Genomic DNA, 24812 nt, shown 5'->3' on the forward strand with positions numbered 1-24812 from the left:
TGAGGATTAAATGGCATTAAATTATTAGTATTTGGCGCGAAATATATGTTGACATATTTTCGGCGGTTTTATAAAAAGTTGTTAAGAGTTTTAATTTTTGTATGTTTTATTTTTTCAATTTAGTTTTAGAATGTTAGATCTATCTATTAAAGTTCCAAAAGTAGTATGTCCATCGGATTCAAAGGGCCATATTCAGGTTTTCTTTTTTCCAGTATTATTAATTAATTTTTTATTGAAATTATTTTTGTAAAAGTTATATTTTTATGTTTAGGTGATATTCGGTCCTATGTTTTCTGGAAAAACGTAAGTAATTTAAAATTATTGCAAAGCAAATATTCTTTGTAAAATTTTGTTAGAAGTATTTTGATAATTATTAAAATATTTAAGAAATAATAAGTTCAGTGTTTCAAAAGTTAATAATGAAACAACTATAGTTTTACAACATATTACTACATTTTATGCTATGCTTTTTACCTCAGCTTTACTATGAATTTATTTTAACCATTGTAATAAATGCTAAATCTCATTAAGAATTTAATTCAAAATAAAATATTTTAATTTAAGAAAAATGAATTTATTTGTCAACTAGGATACTAAATTAGGCGATACTTCGTACCAGTACTGAATTATGTATGTGTGTGATCTACATATAGTATTTTACCTATAAAATATACATAATATATTTGAAAATAATGCTTTAATTTCTTATACAATATGTGATAAATGCATATTAAATTGTTACAGGACAGAGTTAATTCGTCGTCTTAAGAAGTATGAAATTGCTAACCATAAGTGTCTCATAATTAAATATCCACATGATTCCAGATATGGAGAGTCAGGAATCAAAACCCATGACAAGTGAGTGACTATCTAATGTACCAAATATTAGGTTTAATATTCTTAACTTTTATCTTTATACTTAGATTTTTTTTCTCTCATAAGTTTCTGTAGAAACAAGGACAGTCTATAATAGAAATCTTAAAATAAAATGAGGATATTTTCGTCTAATTTTTTAAAATACTCATTACAGAATAATTTTGTTTTAACTTGCGTATTTAACTTAATTTGTTTGCACATTCTTTGTCTAAAAATATTATATTCATTTTGAAATATTGGATCTACATAATGTGTTGACATACTTTTACCTGATGCACGTTAAATCTGTCGAGTTTCAAAGTCCTCCATGTTCCCATAACAAATCAATACCTCTGGGGGTACTGAATTGGAGAGTGATAGTTCTCTGATTCAGGTCAAAATTACGATCTGTGGAGGAATAAATGGGTCCGCCCTGTAAACGGGTGTGACGTATGGGTGTAGCAAAAGTAGAATTCTTGGCCATAGATGGCGCCACTGGAAAACAAGAACAATCTCACCCCCTCTGCCTTAATGGCATACGTCAACAACAACATACTTTTACAAACCCTGAAGGATTTACACCCAAAATAAATTATAAACTATAAATGTAACATGTATGCATATTGTACTTAATTTGTTATATATATATACAGTGTTTTCACTACAGCGCGAGAATCTCGCATATTTTTTTCTTTTCTCGCATTAAAAAATTAGTGCAGCGAAAAATTCGCGCATTCTATAAATCAATTTCAAAGTTCGCGAATTTCTCGCATTTTGAAAAAAGCTAATTCGAATTACGCCATTTAGAATAAAAGCCATTTCACTTTTCTTCCTGGATCTTTCATTATTTTCAACACCTGCCCCATTCTCTAGCTTCCCTATTTACCAGTATTGTTCAGAACCTTTTCAAACAGCAGAACACAACCACGGAACCCCTTTCAGAACATATTTCTCTGCAACCACGTGTTTACCGTAGGTAAGGTTTCTTCATGCAAGACGTTCAAATTTTTTATGCACTTATGTAAGATGGACAAATACCTTGTAAAGGCAAAATCTTCTATGATGATGCACCAAAAATATTCAATGCTTTAAAAAATAGAAGATGTTAAAAATGTATTATAATTAAAGAAATGATTTTTTTTCAAGAGTTTTTGTGTTTTTAGAAATCTCACTTAACTTTTTGAAATCTCACCCTGTTTTTGAGAAAGGGTGAGAAATTCTCTCCCATTTTTTTTCTGCAATGAATACACTGTATATATATATATGTATAAGTAATACAGTAGGGAACCGATTATCCGGAACGGTCGGGACCAACGCTATTCCGGATAACCGATTTTTCCGGTTTTCTGAATCGCTAGAAAAAGCCGTTTTTTTTATTGTTAAACACAACTAAAAAAAAAAAAATTGGAAATAATCTTAAAAGTAAGAAAAAACGATGAAGTAATACACTAATGATTATTTCCAAAATGTTGCTAAGGTAAACATCTTTAAAAAAAGAAAAAAAAATCGTAAACTCTTATGAGGAAAAAAATTTTTTTTAAAAAAATGGCGAAAAAATTTATCGAATATCGTTCCGGTTTTTTGGTTTTCCGGTTTTCTGGGTTCCGGATAACGGGTTCTGTACTGTACATTATAATTTTGCAATATTATATTAATCATGTACTTTTTTTTCATGTATTTAGTTTGTTTTTATGAAATTTTATTTGCAAATATCAGATAACTATAATAAGTTTTACTTCATGTAATTTTGTACAAAAAGTTACAAAGTTGAATTTATAANGTAATACATTATAATTTAGCAATATTATATTAATCATGTACTTTTTTTCATGTATTTAGTTTGTTTTTATGAAATTTTATTTGCAAATATCAGATAACTATAATAAGTTTTACTTCATGTAATTTTGTACAAAAAGTTACAAAGTTGAATTTATAAAATAATAAGATAATTTAAAAGAGTAATTTGGTTTCAATAATTTCAAAGTAAATTATTTGGAAGTGTTAAAATGAGAAAAACTAACTTGATATAAAGAGATGCTTTTTCAAGAGGGCCCAATCTAAAAAATTCCATTGGGTTGGATATAATTTGGTTTGATAATTGCAATGAAAATTGTTTGGAAATGATTAAATGTGAAAACCAACTTGTTGATGTAGAAATAGAATTTCTTTTTTTTTTTTCCAATTTGAAAAAACTTATTCTGTTTTTCTGAGCTGAGCCCACCTTGGCAATAGATTATCTATATAAGGTAAATGAAATTTATTAAAATTAAAAAATTAGTAAGGTCAGAAAGCTTTCATCATTTCTAAATATGATAAATCTATCATTTCCGATAATGACATTGTAATTTATAACTAATTGTATCTGCAGGTGATATATATATTTCAACTTCTTAATTTTCTATTCTCTTAAAGTTCAACACATTTACTTTTTCAGTTACGGATTACTATATTTGTTTACTTTTAGACTGATTTCAGGATTTCTGTGGATTAGCTCTTTAAAAAAAGGTTACATTCTGATGTTCATATCTTGTCTCTCCTATAGCTTTGCATTTATTGTTAGTTTATGTTAGTCTGTAAATTCTGTTTCTGATGGTCATAATTCTTTTAACCTTTATATTTTGCTATTTTAAAATTAAAATTTTTAGTTTTTTTTAAAAGTTAATTGACATTAATTTAAAATGAAATAACAGTGTTCATTACGTTAGTTAAGTAGTGTTTTCCAATTCTACGTTAGGAATCTTTTAAAATTTATTTTTTAGGCAAACACTGAATGCTGTCCTGACTAACTCCCTCAATGATTTAAAAAGTGAAGCTTTGAATCATAGCGTTATTGGAATTGATGAAGGACAATTTGTAAGTTTCTTTTATGTTTTTTTTTATACAGTTTTGATTTTTGAGGGACAGACAAAAGAAAAAAAAATTAGAATATATACTTTTATATATAATTACATATTGGTAAGTTGATGAATTGGGGTGCATTTCTTAAGTGTTCAATTTAGACAGGTTGCCATTTATAGAAGGAATGAGTCCTTTCTTATATCCTATCCTTATATATATGCCATGTTATTTATGCCACTCTTATAATTCATATGTTTCTCATACATTTCAAAATAAAGTTACATGGTTTCATAGCCTTTTTAAAAAGTGCTTATTTTTGATTTTCCTTTTTTGAAAGCCCTTAAAGGTGCTTTTTTCATTGGGTGTTTTTAAAAAGTGCTTAATTTTCCCTTTTTCAAAATGAGATTTTTCCTTTGCTATGTTGATTTTCGCATCGAATTATGCAAAAAGACACAGTTCACGTTTTTCTATTCAATGCTTTCACAATTAATTCAACCCCAATCTATTTCGGTCAGGGTTGGGTTTTTGACATGACAGTGGTAAAAACCGCGTTTTTACCGGTAAAAACCGTCAAAAACCTACTGTTTTCTTTAATTTATGGCATATAGCGGACAATATATTATTTTCACATAATTGCCTTTATAAATGAATGTTGTAAATGATTGCTATTGATTTTGCAACTATATACATGTATTCTTATAGAAGGATATACATTCATACAGAAATATTGTACAGTAGGGAACCGATTATCCGGAACGATCGGGACCATCGCTATTCCGGATAACTGATTTTTCCGGTTTTCTGAATCGCAAAAAAAAGCCGTTTTTTTTCATTGTCAAACTCAACTAAAAAAAAAATGTTTGGAAATAATCTTAAAAAGAAGAAAAAACGAGGAAGTAATACACTAATGATTATTTCCAAAATAATGGTAAAGTAAACATCTTTCAAAAAAGAAAGAAAAATTCTAAAATCTTAATAGGAAAAAAAATTTCTTTTAAAAAAAAATAACGGGAATATTTATCGAATTTCGTTCAGGTTTTTTGGTTTTCCGGTTTTCTGATTTCCGGATAATGGGTTCTGTACTGTAATATACTTATTGAAAATAGTGATACTTACTTTTATCATTATAGCTTGATTTGCAAAGGATTCAAAATTTTGCACTTCTTAATTGTTAGAAATAAACAAGCAAACAAAAAAGCTTGGAACTAATAATAAGTTCAAGAACTAAAAAAAAGGATTAAAAATTTGGCATTTCTTAAATATTAGAAATAAGCTAAACAAAACTTTCAAAACTTGTAACTACTTACAAACTCTAAGTCAAGAATGACTTGACATTCTTCAGTAATGTAATATGCCAAACAAAATTATGCTTTGAAATGTTGAAAATTTTGTTTAGTATCCTAATATTTTACTTCAAATAGTATGTTTTGATATAATCATGTTGGGAAAATGCAAGAATCTGTTCTTAAATATCTTTTAACAACTTTTTTTTAAATTTTATTGCCCAAAAATGAATTTATTTTAAATTATAAGCAGTTAAACTCAAATAAAAATGCAGTTTTACCAAAACTATGGGTTTTTGACATGATGGTAAAAACCATGGTATAAACCGATAAAAACCGTCATGTGTCAAAAACTTGCCAACCCTGATTTCGGTGTATTGTCAGTGCGTAGAGTATGAAAACAACATTCCTTTTACTTGATTCAAAATTTCATGATTTTTAACAAATATAAAAAGCAATGCTAAAAGGTTTTTTTTTTTTTTTTTGACATGATGGTTAAGACAAGATAAAAGCGTCAATTGTCAAAAACTTTCCAACCCTGACTAGTTATGATATTTTTTAAAGTGCTTAAAAATATTTTTTGAGTGCTTGAAAAATGCTTATTTTTTGTTGAATAATTTGGCTACGCACCCTGAGTTAAATGTAGTTTGACTGTTTTTTTTAACCCAACTTTTAAAATTTTATATTGTGTAATTAGAAAACAATTTTAAAATTTACTTTGTAATACTTACAAACCTATTTGTTAAAAAAAGTTGTCATAAGTTTTTCTTATGGTTAACTCAACTAGGCTTAGTTTAGCTTTAATGTGATTTGATTAATCCAGTGAAATTTTAATGCAATTACAATAGTATAGAAAATTTGCTGAAAAAGTTGCTCATTTTCCTAGCAACTTATGAAGGGTTTAGAATCGCATTCATCAACACCCTTAGACAAAGTTAATTTATGTCAGTGGTCAACATACAAAATTGTTAAATGATCCGGTTACAAAAGTTTTAATACCTCTGGCAGTATTTAAATATTATGTGAGCACACCTAAGAGGGGAGGAGGGGGCTTGGAAAGAAAGTCAAAGATATGCTTACATATTATTCGAATGATCTCTTATATAATATCTAGGATAAATTTGGTGACTGGTAATAACAACTTAGACAAATAATCAAGTCGATAAGTTTTATTTTATTTTGCACTTAAATTTACATTAAAATGTCAAACCCGAGTGTATAATTCTTTTGACATTCGTTATAAGGACACCTTAAGTTATATGTTGCAGTGCTATATACTTAGGTTTTTTGATATACTAAGACCAGAGCCGGATTATACCTTTCGTAGGCCCTAGGCATAGCCGTTTTTGGGCCCTCCTTCCCCCACTCCTCCCCTCTTTTCAAAATATATGCTAAAATTTTCTTGCATATTTTTTTTTACATTTTTATTAATATGGATTTTAATTTACAAATTTGTTTATCGAACTTTATCTGCAATATATTGACCGATTTCGATATTGCAGTTGATATCGATAATACCATTATGATTAGTTTGATCGATAACTATGTAAACACTTCACGTCAACAATACAACAACAAACCAGCAAAGAAAACAGCGAAATTGATAGTGAGATTAGTTACAAGAAATATTTATACTACAAATAGCTTCATAGTTTTCATTTTTTTCTTCTTCCAAGTTTTTCGTAGGCCCCTGAATTTCGTAGGCCCTAGGGTATGTGCCTAGTGTGCCTATAGGTTAATCTGGCCCTGACTAGGACTCTAAACTATTCTTTTACTTTATATTTTCTAATCCGCATTTAATTTTAAAAAAAATAAAATAATTTTACAGTTTCCTGATATTGTTACATTTTCTGAAGAAATGGCAAACAGTGGAAAAATTGTTATTATTGCTGCTTTGGATGGAACTTATCAAAGAAAAGTAAGATAACATTATCAATAATAAATTAAAAAAACAACTCATTAGATACAGTCACTTCCACTATGTAAAACGAATCATACATTTAAGTATGATATTTTTAAATCTAATTTTCTGGTTTGTGCTTTTATATGTTAAAGGGATTTAGCAGCATTCTTCAGTTGATTCCTCTTGCTGAAAGCATCATCAAACTCAATTCAGTCTGTATGCTTTGTTATGAAGATGCATCTTATACAAAAAGGATAGGAACTGAAACACAGGTAATTACGTTAACTAAATGAGACATAATTTAAATTAATTGAATTGGTATCATTACTTAAAATGTATCTAGTAAATTAGATTTATTGTAATTTATGCATGTATCTTATCGATTGTTTGTTGTCTAAATTTTAGTTGTTTTTCTTACTTTTTGTTTATTTTCCAGCTTGAAATTATCGGTGGTATAGATAAATACATGGCAGTTTGTCGCAATTGTTTTAAAGATGATGCACCCGCAGAAAGTAAATTAGAAGAATTGAAGATAAAAACCACAAATGATTCTGAATTGATTGCTGAGAAAGAAAATCAGTGTAAATGTTAGTTATATGCTTGAAATGACATTTTAGGATGACTCTTGTTGCACAAGACTTCTTTATAATTTGCACTACTCTCTATTCTTGTTTAAAACAACTTTGATCTATGCTAAACTGCATGCTATTTTTTTAAATTTATCATAGAATTGTATATACACATTCATAATCATTGTGATCATATTTATGTAAATGTTTTTAAAACGTGTGATCTTTTATGTCGGTGATCTTATAAAGTTTTATATCTAATAAATAATTTTACAACATTTATTGAATAATACAATTAATAAAAATATTTAAAGTGTAAGAGTACATTTTATGTATCCTACAGGTAAACAAGTTCAAATTTTACACAGAAACTTGACTTCAACATATCAGTATTGTTTATGTTTTTCCAAATAAATTTTAACAATAATACTTTTTATTTTACTACTTTAAAATCGTCTAAGTGACTAAATGGCAGTGAATTATTACCAAGTTCTGATTAATAATATATATAATAATAGTTCTGATTAAATAACTGCTTCATTTGATAAGTTTTGTTGAGAATATTATTCAAATTTAATGGTTATTTTATATCAATTAAAATTAACTATAAACTTGAAGTTTTGTGATTGATATCTTATGTTTGTATTAACTATAAAAAAGAAAAAAAAACTTATTATTTCGAAAAATTATAATTTAAAACTGTTGAGACATATCTGAAATCCAATTTTTAATTTTACTATGGTTAAATTTTTATTTGGATAGAATATTGTGTATAATAAGCAAATATTCCAAATACTGAAGACAATTGTTTCTGACAACAAAGATTTAGAAAAGTAAAAGGTGGGTACTGCTGCTCAGCTCTGTGACTTAATTTCATAGGTGCCCACAGTGTAATATTAAATGTGCAACACTTCTTGGTTCTTCTGAGATCAAGAACAAGAAGTTCAGTGCTAGCTGTTAGAAAAAAATTTAATTTAAAACAGTTATCTCTATGTTTTTTTAAATTGATTACTAGCTTTATTTCCTTTTAACAACTACAAATGCTAATTTTTTTTTTTTGTTTCCGAAAAAAGAAAGCTTTCAGAATGTCAAATAAATGTATAATTTTGTATTACTACTGAAAATTTCCTTAATTTAATGTCGCAAAAATACGACCATGATAAGAACCTATTTTTTATTGTTGCGTGTATAAACTTTATATAGCCTATAATAAATTTGTAATTAATGAATGTAAAGAAAAATCGTAGTATATCATGGAAAACAGGGCGGCCACATACACTTGGTAAAAAAGTTCTGACTGTATAGAATTTCTATGATTTTTGTAACTGGTCGCATAGATTTTATTATTAATTTTTCAAATATGCCTCATTTTTAAACATAAAATATATTTCAAAACACGTATACCTGTTACTGAAGTTAAATTAAACAAATTTAAAAAAAAAAAAAATAGTTATTACCAAACCGAATTTTCGAGAAAAAAAAATATCAATCTTATAAGTACCACAAACATTAATATTTTGAGCCTTTTAGTTAAAATCCCTGATTTTTTCGAAACAAAATTCAGACATTTCCCTGTTTTGTGGCCTTGTAAAATTGTGTATTTCAAATGACTTATCTGCTAACATCATATAAAAAAATAAAGGATGGGTTCATTTTGTTTTAAAAATATTTACAGACAGATTGAATCTCAAACAAAGCCCAATCAAGTTATATGCATGAGATGAGAGTATGAACAATTTAGAACCATGTTTCAGAATTAAGAAAATAAAGGGGAATTCGACTATCGTATTTTACTTGCAATTTTATTGCAGTTAAAAATTTTATTGTGAAAACTAATTTTGGTTTTCAGTGAATACAAATTAATAGAAAAACAACATATTTAGATAAGTAACATTAATAAATTTTTTAAGCAAACGCATAACAATACATAAACAATAGTTATTTGTAATAAAAAATCTTGATCAAAATGAGAGTTCTTGCAAGAGTATATGAGTAGTTATCCAGGAATTCGATCCACATATCCACAAACTAAGTTGGCAGGCACTGCTTTGTCTTAAAATGGAAAATGTACATGAATATAAAAATGTAGCTATTTTTTGTAAGACAGATGTAAAGCAAAATTTTACATACCTATCATTTTGGGATAAGCAAGATTTAAATTTTTCATAATTTCTACAAATTCCTCTTTACTTTTTGTTAAACGCAAATTATATTTCTTCTCCTCATCAACTGAAGTAACGGTATTGCCTTAAAAAAAAAATAAAAAAAAGGATTAATGTAGCTTTATAATTTTCTTATTCATATGAAATAAAAAAATAGTTAAGGTAATTGAGCTTAGTGACACATGAAAAAATTTTAGTTTCCAAGTTTAGGATCATGTTTTGAGCGATTAAATATATTAAGATAAGTCTTTAAATTGGCAGTTTTCAATGTAGATAGATTTTGTATCAAGTCAAAGAGCGCAACTGGGAAAAATTTTTTACCCAATTTTTCTTTCTTCTAATGAACACTTGCTGAAATTTTAACATAAATGATGATAGTTTTGCTACTAAATAGTAATTTAAATATAAATTTTATTACTTTGTAGAGATGGTTATGAATATAAATAAAATAGTTAAAAGATTTTAATATAAAAAGATATATACATTTATAATAAGAGTATATAAAAAACCAAGATTTAACAAAGGAGATACAGAAATATAGTAGGAGAAAAATAATTGAGTAACTTTTCTTCTGTAACCAATTGGGTACAGCTTTTTATTATTTCTTAACGCATGACTTGTTTAATGGAAAAATAGCAATTTAAGATTAATAAAAATACAATTTTTAAAAAACATCATCAAAAGTCCATAAAAAAAGTAACTCTTGTCCAGAGACAACTGCTAGTTTTTTTTTTCTACCTTTAAATATTTTTTAATATTTTAAAGCTTATCTTTCTCAAATTCACTAAAATGTAACTTGAAAATATTTTCTCACAATCTACAAATAAAAGTTTAAATATTACGCTAAAATAAAATAATCTGGGTATTAAACCTGTGATAAATGGTTAACATGTATGTCCTTAGGATAACGTATGAAAAAAAGTTAAATCTAAGTTTCATTATTTTAAGTTAAAGATTAAAATCTTACTCGATTAAAGGCTTTCAGTTCTAACTAATCTAGGCCTAAAACTGAGTAGTAACTCCATATTTTTTTTTGTTCTTATATTTGCTTTATTAAGAGTAATAAGTCTTTAAGTTCAATTTAAAAAGAAGAAAAAAAACGTAGTAGAAGAGTGCATCTTGATTTACGAAAAAGTGCAGACCTTCCTATAGACCTTATTTGTTTTGATTTCGCTTTTAATATTTGTTTTTCTAAACTTAATAATGTAAAAAAGGCAACTATTAACAAAAAATAGAAGTTATATATTAAATGCCAAATAAGGATGAAAATTTACAGTAAGGGTATGAAAACAGATTTGTATAACTGTATTGTCCAAAAATGATTTAAAAATTGTAGTCTTCAAACAAATAATTTAATAAAAAACGTTTAGATAATTTTATAAATAATGTGTAGATGAAAATAATATATTAATCAATAATTTTCACAGGTTCAAAAGCTGATAAAGAATACCTTTATAATCATGAGCAAAATATAATAAATAATCTTCAGGAAGACTAAAAATTTGACTATGCACTGAATCATACAGCTTTGATGCATCACCTGAAAAATAAGATTGAAAATTTTGAAACAATACAAAATCATCTAATAAATTTTGAATCGTAACATTTTATCAATTGAATACATTGATTCTCTAAATTTAATAAAAAAGATTTATATAAAAAATAATTTAACTATCTATAATTGTCTATTCTTCACAAAATGTCCAATTTAAAATTTTTTACTAACCAATGTCTAGCGAAAAAAAAAAAGTTATTTTCAGAAAGAAGTATATGATATTAAATATTCTTGATATCTTGCTGCAAATTGATGGGCAACTGCTTTTGCAAAAATAAAAAGGTTGTATTTGTGAAAATTTTTTAAATAAAATGTGAAATAGAATACTGACGGAACAATTTACACTTTTATTGTAAATTCTTCATTTTGTCGGGATCAAATTAAAACAATAACTGTAATTAAAGTAATAAAAAGTATTTAACAAAAAGATCAATTTATAGCTGAATATTTATTGTATCATAAAAATAAAAAAATTACCTTCTTGAAAGTCTGTTCGTCCACAACCTCTATATAACAATGCATCTCCAGTAAAAGCTACCTTTCCTTCATGAAAAACATATGTTATACAGCCTAAATAAATCGGAAATGAAAATAAAGTCATTTTGAAGAACAAGTTCCCAGGAAAATGCTATTGGCATTTCATTTCCAATTTGATTAATATAAAAATGTTCATAAAAAAATTCACAGCAAAGATTACTATATAATTTTTTTTTCAAATTTAAGAAAATATTATAGGCAATTTTTTTTTCTTTTTTGCACAAGGACTGTAATAAGATAACTTGTCAACTGTTTTTGTGGTGTACAAATCAAAAGCGTAATGTACAAAATAAATATATATATCTAATGCATTCTCAGAAAGGCATATGTTTATTGTTTTTAAAAATAGGAATTTTATAACAATAATTCTTATATTTAGGCTAAATATAAAAATTAACAAATTAAGTTAAAAAATATCTAAAAAAAGCTTTTATACAGAACTGAAAAATAGTTGAATTTTCTTCTTTATTATACGAGCGCTAAAGAAAGGTTGGCAAGGCAAATAATTTTAAGGTTTGAAATGTATTTATCTTAATATATGTTTATGAAAAAAAATCTATCATGACAGTTGATCAATCTATTACATAAAATAGATCAACAGTTGATCTATTTTAATCATGAAGAAATACCTTTTCTAAGTGTACCACAGAAAGTAGCAATTTATTCCATAATGGACAGAACAGCTATACTGTAAAAGAAATGACCTCAGTGGACTAATTGATTCAAAAATCAATGAATAAAACAGATATTTTTATTATTTAATAAATAAAAATCAGTAAAAAAAAATTTTTTTTTTTTAAACAAAAAAAAAGGTACTATTTTGTTAAAGGGATCATTAACACTTAAATTTTTTTCGCCAAACCAAACATAAAACATTTACCAATCAATAATAATCACTTTCCATTATTTTTAATAATTTGATTAATCAAGAAAAGTGAAAGACATTGCCTGGATTAGCCTCATTGATGTGTTTATTTAAGGGTAAGTGCCACTGCCCTTGGGTATTTCCTCTATTGTCCGTTGAGATAAAGAGTTGCTAATGGTCTAAAATTTGCTCACCATAATTTTTTTACTTCCCCTTCATGCAAACAGTACTAAAAATAAAAAAAATTAATAATAATCTACCATTTGTATGTCCTGGTGTTGGTCTTATTTCCAAATTTATATCACCAACTTTTAAAATCTCCATTGGTTTAAGATGTCGATCTGCTTGAGCACCTGATGTGAGAGATATCACGCTTTGACAGTTTGTTAGAACTTTTTTTATTTCTCCAGTTCCAGTGATATGATCGGCATGAACATGAGTGTTTGCTAAATAAATGTCAATAAATAAAAGTTTTAATAAACTTACAAGTAAATAACTTTGAACAATATATAATTTCGAAAATATAAAGAGGAAAAAAATTCAGTAATGCAGTGTTGGCGGCTCATTGAATTCACCTTTGTTCTGAGACTCTTACATTTTAAAAAACAACTACGGGGTGCAAAGCCAAATTATTCAACAAACAATAAACACTTAAAAAATATTTTTAAGCACTTTTAAAAAATATCATAATTAGGCAGGGTTGGAAAGTTTTTGACAGTCGACGGTTTTATCTTGTTTTAAATGTCATGTCAAAAAAAAAAAAAAACTTTTGGCATTGTTTTTGACAATTGTCAAAAACCATAAAATTTTTAATCATGTAAAACCAACGGCGTTTTCATGGCGGACTGACTATACGCCGAAGATAGGGGTTAAATTAATTATGAAAACGTTGAATAGAACAATGTGAACTGTGTCTTTTTGCATAATTCAAAGGGAAAATCAACATAGTAAAGGGAAAATTAAGCACTTTTTAAAAACACCCAATAAAAAAGCACCTTTAAGGGCTTTTAAAAATCGAAAATAAGCACTTTTTAAAAACGCTACGCACCCTGAACTAGCAGTTCTAAATTTTAGAAATTTCATTGAATATAATAGAATGATCATATTGAATAATTTAATTAATCTTGATAAATTTATTTGATTAAATTTAATAAAATATTATTCTTTTTTTTAGTTCTGGGCAGAAATTCTTTTGTTAAATGACTAACAGCACTGAATGCTTCAGTCCTATGATTTAATTCATAGAAAAACAGAAATATTTAATCTTTTTTTTAAAATTAATTCATCTAATGGTACCATACATTTGAATGTTTGATTCATTCTTACCTAGACCTTCCAACATTTGATTTTTTTTTTGTAGAAAAAATTGAAACCGACAATATAAAAGTAAGACTTGAGACAAATACTTTGACAATCGAGCCATTCACAACAAAAAGTATAAGACTTTTTCAAAAGCAACTGATATTTTTAAGTATTATTGTAAGATTGTTAGTTTGATGAAATAACTATGGTTTGTCTGTACTTTCCTTTAATTCTGATGTGCTAATTTAATCATTTATTTTTATGCTATTTGCACCAAAATGATAGCAAAAAATTGTAAATTAATAAAAAAATACTCAATATAAAAATGTTCCAACTAAGACTCTAGAAAATACATGCTTATTTTAAAGTCTATGCAATATATTATCAACGATATTTGCAAATAACTAAATAGCGGAAAATATTTTTAAAAGTATATTGCATACATACTTTTTGCACCAAAGATCAAACATTAAAGAAGAATTTGTAAGTTGACAAAAAGTAAGAGGTAAAAATAAGAAATACTAATTCTGTTACATATCTATGATTTCTATAAACATCTTAATATAATTTATATTTATGTAATTCATATTAAAAATTTTTAATATCAACAATTTATATTAACAAGAGAAAAAAATTAAAGAAAAAAAACTATATTTTAATTACATAATTTTTATTTATTTTTTTGAATCTCCAATTGGAAATGTAGATGTACTTAGTTTTATTTATTATGTTTAGAATTTCTAAATTTGCAGCTTCTTAATCAATTATCTCTTTTGCCTTTCCTGGTCTTAGGTCTCACATAAAAGGTGACCAGACATTAAAATAACTTACTCTTTTAATTTCTGAAACATTTGACTCACAAAAGTTTGACTTTAATGGCAAATCTATTTTTGTGTATTTGTTTTTAAAATCTAGTGATTTCTAATGAGTTGTTTATAGTCTAGTGATTTCATTAGTAGTGATCACTGTATTAAAAGATAAAAATAAAACATCTATGAAACCATTTTATCGGTAAGTGAAGTGATACAGAAAGAGTTAATTACCAGCATAAAATAGATTTAATCCCAATTCTTGAACTAATTTTATATCCCTGGCAACATGTTCAATAACAGGATCAATAAGTATAGCACTACGAGATTTGGCATCAGCAAGTAAATATGTGTAGGTACAACTAGTTGAATCAAATAGCTGTTCAAAAAAAATGAAAAAGAATTGTTTAGCATACTATAAGGAGTAATTAATTAACTTTATTCAAAAATTTATGATATAACTACTTTTGTTTAAGTATTTCTTTTACTGAACAGGCATGAATATCTAATTCAAATGAATCAAAATTATTTCTAATCTCTATGATAAGTATTTTAAATGTGTAACTTTTCCAATTTTAAATGTGTAACTTTTTCAATTTTTTGGAAGAAAAATAAATTAAGAACATTTCCATATTGGTACCTCTGCAGAAATATTTGCGAAGTTTTTTGACTTCTGGGCAGTCATATAGAAACTAAAGGGAAAAAAAAAAACTTGTATTGAACGTAAAACTTTGGTGAAATATCAGATTTCTGATATAGACATATTTCTGATGAGAGCAACACTAAAATTATATTGATTTACAGGAGGGAAAAGTGTTAGGAATGCGAAAAATTGTCAATTTAATAACATGAATTAATTACAGGTGTCTTTTTTTGATCTAGTATGCGCCTACATCGATTGAGATCAGAGGTGCTGTTGAAAAAAAAATTTATATATTAGGAGAATGTTTATGTGTGAATCTAACTATAAATAATCTTTGCTAATTTGCTTTGGGGTAAGTATGATACTTACTGCAACTTGCTCTCTGGACAGCAAAATATTTTCGAGTGGTAGTTTATTAATGTATGATTCTTGGTTTAATAAATTCAATTTATTAGGCTTTTATCCACCACTATTTCTAAATAATTCGAAGGCTTATATCATTCGCACCCTTGTTACAATTAAGTCATGCTAAACCGTTTAAAAAGTAAGTAAAATTAGTCCAATATTTGCAAACTTTAGTTTGTAGTTTACCGTTTTTTAAACTATTACGGTGCGTCCGGAGCAGTTGTCATCTCTGAGTGTCTCCAAAGGTTCTGTCAGTAGCATTAAAGGAAGAACAGTAATAAGGAATTCGCTTATAGTCCCCCTCAAGCAAACTTCAACATACTAATTGTTTTAAAATTAAAGTCCTTTTAAAATCCCTTTGGCGCCTAGGCAATTGTAGCAACTTGGCAATTCCTGTAATTAGATGCCGATACAGAAATATACCCTTCATATTGAGTTTTCCTATTGAAAAATAAATTTACTGAATTTAATTACAAATGAATTGAATTCAATTGAAGAATAAATAAATAAAAAATTCAGAACCAATTTTACACTTTAGTCAATATAAAATAATATCTTAAAGTGTTCTTGATGTTTTAGAATTTTATCATTTTAAATAGATTAAGAATCTTTTACAAATAAACATAAAATTATATTAATTTAACTGCTATTAATACTCTAAAGTTTTATTAGCAAAAAAAAAATTTAAAATCTTTATAAAGCTTTGTTCATAAAATTATATTAACTTAAGTATTGTTGATGTTTTTTGAAATTTATGAGATGAAAACAAAAAACTACCTGCTATATGCTCAAAAACTAATCTATTAGAAAACAAAACAAAAAAAATTGCAAGTAGGTATTCATTTAAACTTTTGAATATCACTTCAAATGAAAGATTTGCTGTTAATTATAAACCTTATACATTTAATAAATTTATCTTGAAAAAAAATCAGTAGAAACAATATTTTTATAAACTAATATTACTCATACATATAAAGAGTGAGATTAAAAAGAAAGACACTACAATAATTACAATTGTACATCGTGAAATGAAAAATCAATTAAAGCTATAAGAAATATGAATTTTAAAAATTTAAATTTATATGATTTAAGTGAGATTTATTTTCAATAATTTCAAATATCTAATTTGTTGATAGATTTTTTTAGTGAAATGCATTAGTTTATTAATCAAAAAATTTATCAAATACATTTACAATAAACGCAAATACTATATCAAACAATGCAGCATATAGAATAAATGTAAATTTATTTTGTACATGCGATTTATTTGCAAGAATTTCAATTATCTAATTTGTAGACTTCATGTATTTTAGGAAATAGTATTAATTCTTTTGTCAGAAAAAGATAACAGTAGAAACTATAACGTATATTTTACCTGCCGAAATATAATATTCATTAATCTCTTCATTTTTCTTAAACTGGTCAACCACTCTATCTTTCTTTTTCTTTTTTTACATAAAAAGTCACTTAAACTGGAACAAAACAAGTTTAAAATACTAGTAACTATAACTAGGAAATATAATCGCTTAACGTCTCCATTTATTCCTTTCCTGATACCTTCTTAAACAAAGTATTTAATAATGCTTTGGTCAAAATATAAATCTTATAATTATTTTGATAACGTAGAATATTTAAATAACAAATTTCTTTAATAACCAGAAAGGAAGACTTAAAATGTCACTGAAGAAAATAAACAAACGAAAATATCGCAATATTGTACTTTTTGAATCGTGTGAACGGAGTCGGAACACTTTCAACTGTTATACAATATTTTTTTTTATATTTTTGAACTTCAACTGAGAATCCTCTTTCAATGCGAACTTATTTCGAACTTTAGAAGAAACATAAATAGTGGTGACATCTTTTGAGAATTCAATCAATTATTTCTTGGAATATTTAATAAAAAAAATAGATTAAATAAAAAGTCTATGAGAGAAGAAGGAGGGATGCGTGTGTTTTTAGAAAGTATCGATAAAAGTAATAATTAAATATAATTCTAAATAAATAGTAAGTTGATTCATTAAATATCTTTCACAGAAAGCTTTAAACGATTAGAACTTTTGTAGAATTTATACTAAAACATCTAGAAAGTTTAGAATGAAGACATAAATATTTATAACAAAAAAAAAAATATTGAATACAAATCTAATATTGTTTAACTTTTTTCTAACACTATATTTTTTAAATAAAGGGGAGAATTTCCTTATCATGATCTACTCCAAAATAATCGCCAAACAGTGGCTGCTGAAGTATCTCAGGATTAAGGGGGGGGGGGTCCTCCCACTCCCTCTGTGCAATTTTAACTTCATCATTCGAATAGTTTTTAAAATTGTATTAATAAAAGAAATTGTTTGCCTGTAAATAATTATCTCACATGCAACTGTATTTTATTTTTTATTTATTTCACTGTTTATTTATTTTTTATTCTGTTCTCTTTGACATTTGAAACCAGGAATTTTCCCCATCGGTTAGCAAGGGCAGTATATTTCTTCTGCGGGGGATGAGTAAGAAGGGATGATTTAGCAGCAGTTTTCACCAAGGAAATGTTAAAGCTCACTTGAAATAGAGAAATTTGTTTTTAGAATTCACACTAAACAACTATCATTTAAAAATAAAAAAAATTCAATTACACAAATAATGAGTGAAAAATTGTAGTCTTAGAAAGGGGCTGTGTCCTTTCATTTATAAAATGCGAGAGGGTTAAAGCCCCCCCCCCTATCCCTGTCACCAAATTTCGGAACCGACTCCTAGACACTCCCGGGCGAACCTATACGTTTTTTTCTTCTTCTTTTTCTCCAAGTTTAAAAATCTATTTGGCGGGACAGAACTAGATAGGGACATATTTCTGATGAGAGCAACACTAAAATTATATTGATTTACAGGAGGGAAGAGTGTTAGGAATGTGAAAAACTGTCAATTTAATAACATGAATTAATTACAGGTGTCTTTTTTTGATCTAGTATGCGCCTACATCGATTGAGATCTGAGGTGCTGTTGAAAAAAAATCGATATATTAGGAGAATGTTTATGTGTGAATCTAACTATAAATAATCTTTGCTAATTCGGGTAAGTATGATACTTACCGCAACTTGCTCTCTGGACAGCAAAATATTTTCGAGTGGTAGTTTATTAATGTATGATTCTTGGTTTAATAAATTCAATTTATTAGGTTTTTATCCACCACTATTTCTAAATAATTCGAAGGCTTATATCATTCGCACCCTTGTTACAATTAAGTCATGCTACACCGTTTAAAAAGTACGTAAAATTAGTCCAATATTTGCAAATTTTAGTTTGTATTTTACCGTTTTTTAAACTATTACGGTGCGTCCGGAGCAGTTGGCATCTCTGAGTGTCTCCAAAGGTTCTGTCAGTAGCATTAAAGGAAGAACAGTAATAAGGCATTCGCTGAGGTGTGCTCCAGTCATGGATATATCATAGTCGAAAAAGAATAAACTGTTTTTGCCTGAAGNGGGTTAAAGCCCCCCCCCCCCCGATCCCTGTCACTAAATTTCGGAACCGACTCCTAGACACTCCCGGCCGAACCTATACGTTTTTTTTCTTCTTTTTTTCCAAGTTTAAAAGTCTATTTGGCGGGACAGAACTAGATAGGGACATATTTCTGATGAGAGCAACACTAAAATTATATTGATTTACAGGAGGGAAGAGTGTTGGGAATGTGAAAAATTGTCAGTTTAATAACATGAATTAATTACAGGTGTCTTTTTTTGATCTAGTATGCGCCTACATCGATTGAGATCAGAGGTGCTGTTGGAAAAAAATCGATATATTAGGAGAATGTTTATGTGTGAATCTAACTATAAATAATCTTTGCTAATTCGCTTTGGGGTAAGTATGATACTTACCGCAACTTGCTCTCTGGACAGCAAAATATTTTCGAGTGGTAGTTTATTAATGTATGATTCTTAGTTTATAAATTCAATTTATTAGGTTTTTATCCACCACTATTTCTAAATAAGTGGAAGGCTTATATCATTCGCACCCTTGTTAAGTCATGCTACACCGTTTAAAAAGTAAGTAAAATTAGTCCAATATTTGCAAATTTTAGTTTGTAGTTTACCGTTTTTTAAACTATTACGGTGCGTCCGGAGCAGTTGGCATCTCTGAGTGTCTCCAAAGGTTCTGTCCGTAGCATTAAAGGAAGAACAGTAATAAGGCAATCGCTGAGGTGTGCTCCAGTTATGGATATATCATAGTCGAAAATGAATAAACTGTTTTTGCCTGAAGAATTTAAAGTTAAATTAAACTGTGATATTTTGTGAGAAGCAAAGAGAAAAATTTGAAACAAAGAACAAGAGCTTTGGCATTATCCATATCACTGAATTGACTTCATTAGTAAGCTATCGAGAAGAGAAATTAGGGAGCATAGTATATATGTGGTTGGCAGAAAGCTCATTCTTTTGAAGTTACTTAGAAATAGCAGAATTTTTCTTTGGTAAGAAAAGTAGATAACTTGGTTAATTGAAACTGACACATAACTTTATGAGTATAAAGGGGAAATGTTGGTAGTTTCCCCCCTTTTTTTTGTATAATATTGCTCACTTAAACAATATAAAATTGCAATTTCTCTAAAAAAAATAACTCTGCTATAATAGCAATGGCAAGTTAGTAAGCTAGTTAAGAGAGGATCTTACTATTAACATTTTGAGGGTGATTTATTTACTAACGATTAGTAAATAAATAGACAAAGGCAACTCATGGGATCTTTATTTATCTAAAAAAAGCAAACCTCCTGCATGAGAATAAAGCAAAGTTTTTTTAAATTTTTTTTTATTGGATTTAATAATTTGAAGTTACTAGTAATTGTATATAAAATTTAGCATTAAAAAAATTTTACACAACAAACGATAGAAATAGATTTATTATTCATCACAAAGAGGTTGTTGGTAAAAACAGGATATATATAAATTAAATTCATTATCTTGAGCACTTTTATAAATATTTTTAATTTTTTTAAAATTTTTTTCCACAATGCGGAACATTAAACATCAGTAAAAGAATAGTGAAATAGCTCTTTAAAGACCAGTGAAAGCTACAGTTAGCAAAACAAGCTGTTTACAGAATTCAACTTGTACAATTTTTTTTAGACATTCTTACAATTATTATCTAGAATATTTTAATAACATTTATTGGTTTTCATGAATCATAAGATGTTCTAAGACAAATGCAAAATAGGAAGAAATATCTTGATTATGGAAAAAACATGCATTATTTGTTAACATTAAAATATATATATTTAACTTCCACATGAGATTTAATTTAAGCTATTGTTTTTTTCTCCATATACTCTCTAACAGATAACAGCAAGCATTCATATAAGCAAAGAGTGTTGGCACAGAATATTTATTTTTTTTAAATTACAAAAAACAGTATAATTAAGATTGTGCTTATACAAGCATTTAATGTTTTTAAATATTGAACACAAGAATAACTGCTAACCGATTATATAAAAACAATATAGAAGTCTACTTTAAAAATTAAGTCTAGATATATTTTTTTACAGCAACTTTGCATTTAATTTTCGTTATTAAAAATTGATAAAACTTAGATTGGTACAGCTTTAATGTGGTAATTCGAGAACATATAGTTATAAGTACATATAAGTTAATTCAAGTACAAGTAGTTATACACAATAAGCAAACTAACAGCACAAAATAGAAAGTGGAATTTCAAAAATTAAATAAATCCATAAAAAATATCTGCTTTTTGAAGGTTTTCTACTTTTTTTACTATTTCTATTGTTTAAAATTTTTCTTTGTAAAAAAATTCATTAATTCACCAATCATTGCTTGATTTAAAAATTTCATTGATTAAGCTCTATTATAAATATAAGTACATTCCTAACTAGTTAAGTATCAGAAAATATGCATATAACTATAAATCAATCTAAATCCACAAATTACTTAGGTTTCTTTTTTAGATGTTATTTGCTCTTTTTAGTTTACGGATGTGCAGTGATCTCTTGTAATTATGAACTGCTTTGAACAATGAACTCATTCAAAACATTTTTATAGAAATAAAGTTAGTTGCTATATAAAGATTTAAATTAAAATTTTAAATTTATATTTGAAAAAAAACTTTTAGTTAAATGCTTTCTTGAACTTTCAATGTAATATTTACAGATTTTACTTAAAGAGATATTAGTTAGAGACTAGACAATTTTTCAATCATATTTTAAATATAAACTGAAGCTAAATGTAATAAAAATATAGTTCATACATGAAATTTTTTAATTAATGGTTATTAATATTTAAACAATAATTTAATGCGAAAATTAAAAATTATTGTATTAGTGAAGAAGAAAAAAACTGCCGATTTTTTTTAAAAAACAATTTTTTTCTTTGCAAAAAACTTTTATGTTATCTTGCTATCTAGCACATTTTAAAAAGCATATTTTTGATAATAAAAGTAGGATTTGTTATTTAAATTTTGATTTCAGAAAACCAGAAAGTTTAAACTTAAACTATTTCAAAATATAACAAGCGGTATTATTTATAGTCTTGTTTTCCTATGACTAAGCAATATAATGTCCTATTCTATTTGAAATAGTCTTCAATATTTTCTAATTTGCTTGATATTTTCAGGCTCATTACAATCAACCTATATGTCTTCAGATCCAATTAAGAAATGAACAGACTTAATTTACTTAGGCTTTCAGAAATTAACTCCTAATAAGGCTATTTACAATAAACCATTACTATTCTGGGTAATTTGCAAACTGATCTAAATCAGATTAAGAATGAATAATTTTTAATTAGTTTAAATGAGTTACAGTGGCTCAGAGGATAGAGCACTCACCTCCCAATGAAGAGACTCAAGTTCGCATCCCAGCAATAGCTGGTCAACATTAATTCTGCTCTTGCAATGACTAGAGAAGCTGACATAAAATATACTCAGAGATAGACCAATCATGAGTTAGAGTCCTATTCAGAGTGCATAGCTAAATTATTCAAGAAAAAATAAGCATCTTTTAAGCACTCAAAAAATATTTTTAAGCACTTTAAAAAAATATTATAATTAGGCAGGGTTGGTAAGTTTTTGACAATCGACGGTTTTATCTTGTTTTAACCATCATGTCAAAAAAAAAAAAAAAAAAAAAAAAAAAAAAAAAAAAAAAANAAAAAAAAAAAAAAAAAAAAAAACCTTTGGCATTGTTTCTGATAATTGTCAAAAATCCTGAAATTTTGTATCATGTAAAATGAATGGCGTTTTTATACGCTACGGACTGACAATACGCTGAAATAGATTGAGATTGAATTAATTATGAAAACATTGAATAGAACAATGTGAACTGTGTCTTTTTGCATATTTCGAAGCGAAAATTAACATAGTAAAGGAAAAATCTCATTTTGAAAAAGGGAAAATTAAGCACTTTTTAAAAACACCCCATGAAAAAAGCACCTTTCAGGGCTTTTAAAAAACGAAAATAAGCACCTTTAAGCACTTTTTAAAACCCTGCACCCTGCCTATTGTTTTCGGAATGACCATGGAAGATTTACCTCTCTATTTAACACAAATGTTAGTTCCATCAAAAAGTCCACCACGAAGATAATTTTGTCCCAATGCTTAATCCTGGAGTTCTCATCTTCTGAGTTGGGTTCAAAATTACAAAACTACACAGTGGAACATCGACAGTAGTAAATCCAAAAGTTAATCATCTGTCCAACGCCGGTTACAAATAAAGTAAAATTAGTCTAGATGTATCCAGGTTTATTGCAATGATCAGAAAAGTTTCAGACTGTCTAGAAAATACAGGAAACTTTTCAAATTAGATGAGCGAAAAGCGAAATGATGGGCTGTTTGCTAGGAACTAGATTATTCAATAGATCTTTGATGTACACACAGTTTTAATCTAATTTTTATAACTGACAACATGATGAAATTAATTTTAAAAAATGAGTTAGATGAAACAACTTTTGGTCTATTCTAGAAATCCAATTTAATTTTAGATTGAACAATCTAGGAGCAACATGATATGCATTTAACATGATAAAATCTGTCTATCAAGCACAATTGGAGACAAAGGATAATTATTCAATAAACCAACCTTCATGCATTCCTCATAACCTTAATTTTAACTTATATTAGCCAATTAAAAAATATATTAAAGTTGACATTATTTAAAATTCAATTTTGAATAAAAATAAATTTATTTTAAATGCAAAAATAGAAAAATATATTCATTCATTTTTCGATGTATTACTAATTATTGCTAAAACTTTTTTAATGAAAAATAAATCAATCAAGGGATGCAGAAAATATTTATATGTATGAAAAGGTATGGTACATAATTTTTATTACTTTCATACGAAAAAATTGAAAGAAATACTTCTCTTTATATTTAGAAAATAAAAAAACATTATTTTTGTAAAAAAATCTTANAAAAAAAAAAACTTTTTGGCATTGTTTTTGACAATTGTCAAAAATCACGTAAAACGAATGGCGTTTTAATACGCTACGGACTGACTATACGCCGAAATAGATTGGGATGGAATTAATTATGAAAACGTTGAATAGAACAATGTGAACTGTGTCTTTTTGCATAATTCGAAGTGAAAATCAACATAGTAAAGGAAAAATCTCATTTTGAAAGAGGGAAAATTTAGCACTTTTTAAAAACACACCACGAAAAAAGCACCTTTCAGGGCTTTTAAAAAACGATAAAAAGCACCTTTAAGCACTTTTTAAAAACGCTACGCACACTGCCTATTGTTTTCGGAGTGACCATGGGAGATTTACCTCTCCATTTAACACAAATGTTAGTACCATCAAAAAGTCCACCACAAAGATAATTTTGTCCCAATGCTTGATCCTGGAGTTCTCATCTTCTGAGTTGGGTTCAAAATTACAAAACTACACAGTTGAACATCGACAGTAGTAAATCCAAAAGCTAATTATCTGTTCAATGCCGGTTATAAATGAAGTAAAATTAGTCTAAATGTATGCAGGTTTATTGCAATGATCAGAAAAGTTTCAGACTGTCTAGAAAATACAGAAGACTTTTCTAATTAGATGAGCGAAAAGAGAAATGATTTTCTGTTTGCTAGGAACTGGATTATTCAATG

At 27.0% G+C, this 24812-nt stretch overlaps 2 protein-coding genes across 2 annotated transcripts; one reads left to right on the plus strand and one right to left on the minus strand.

The window, feature by feature from the left end:
- The first annotated feature begins 28 nt into the window (after nt 1-28).
- LOC107452200 (thymidine kinase, cytosolic) lies at nt 29-7767 on the plus strand. Its single transcript, XM_016068526.3, has 7 exons — nt 29-196; nt 272-303; nt 745-858; nt 3615-3708; nt 6805-6894; nt 7032-7151; nt 7316-7767. Exons 1-7 carry the CDS (start codon nt 131-133, stop codon nt 7469-7471), a joined length of 672 nt encoding a protein of 223 aa, XP_015924012.2. The 5' UTR covers nt 29-130; the 3' UTR covers nt 7472-7767.
- Nucleotides 7768-9231: 1464 nt separating this feature from the next.
- Nucleotides 9232-17524, minus strand: LOC107452201 (uncharacterized). The gene is made up of 7 exons (XM_016068528.3): nt 17102-17524; nt 14913-15057; nt 12828-13013; nt 11643-11735; nt 11061-11150; nt 9579-9695; nt 9232-9500 (listed from the first exon to the last, which is right to left on the minus strand). The coding sequence occupies exons 1-7, from the start codon at nt 17132-17134 to the stop codon at nt 9445-9447; spliced, it is 720 nt and encodes a 239-aa protein (XP_015924014.1). The 5' UTR covers nt 17135-17524; the 3' UTR covers nt 9232-9444.
- Nucleotides 17525-24812: the final 7288 nt, after the last annotated feature.

Source organism: Parasteatoda tepidariorum, chromosome 9 (assembly GCF_043381705.1).
Source record: "Parasteatoda tepidariorum isolate YZ-2023 chromosome 9, CAS_Ptep_4.0, whole genome shotgun sequence".
NCBI lineage: Eukaryota > Metazoa > Arthropoda > Arachnida > Araneae > Theridiidae > Parasteatoda > Parasteatoda tepidariorum.

Bases quoted from the DNA above. Each gene is read 5' to 3' on its own strand.
- LOC107452201 (XM_016068528.3), bottom strand. From the start codon at position 17,134: ATGAAGAGATTAATGAATATTATATTTCGGCAG. The intron at 15,058-17,101 runs GTAAAATATACG...TTTTTTGAACAG, and splicing joins TGAATATTATATTTCGGCAG to CTATTTGATTCAACTAGTTG. The intron at 11,151-11,642 runs GTAATTTTTTTA...CTTATTTTTCAG, and splicing joins ACGAACAGACTTTCAAGAAG to GTGATGCATCAAAGCTGTAT.
- LOC107452200 (XM_016068526.3), top strand. From the start codon at position 131: ATGTTAGATCTATCTATTAAAGTTCCAAAAGTAGTATGTCCATCGGAT. The intron at 3,709-6,804 runs GTAAGTTTCTTT...ATAATTTTACAG, and splicing joins GAATTGATGAAGGACAATTT to TTTCCTGATATTGTTACATT. The intron at 7,152-7,315 runs GTAATTACGTTA...TTTATTTTCCAG, and splicing joins GGATAGGAACTGAAACACAG to CTTGAAATTATCGGTGGTAT.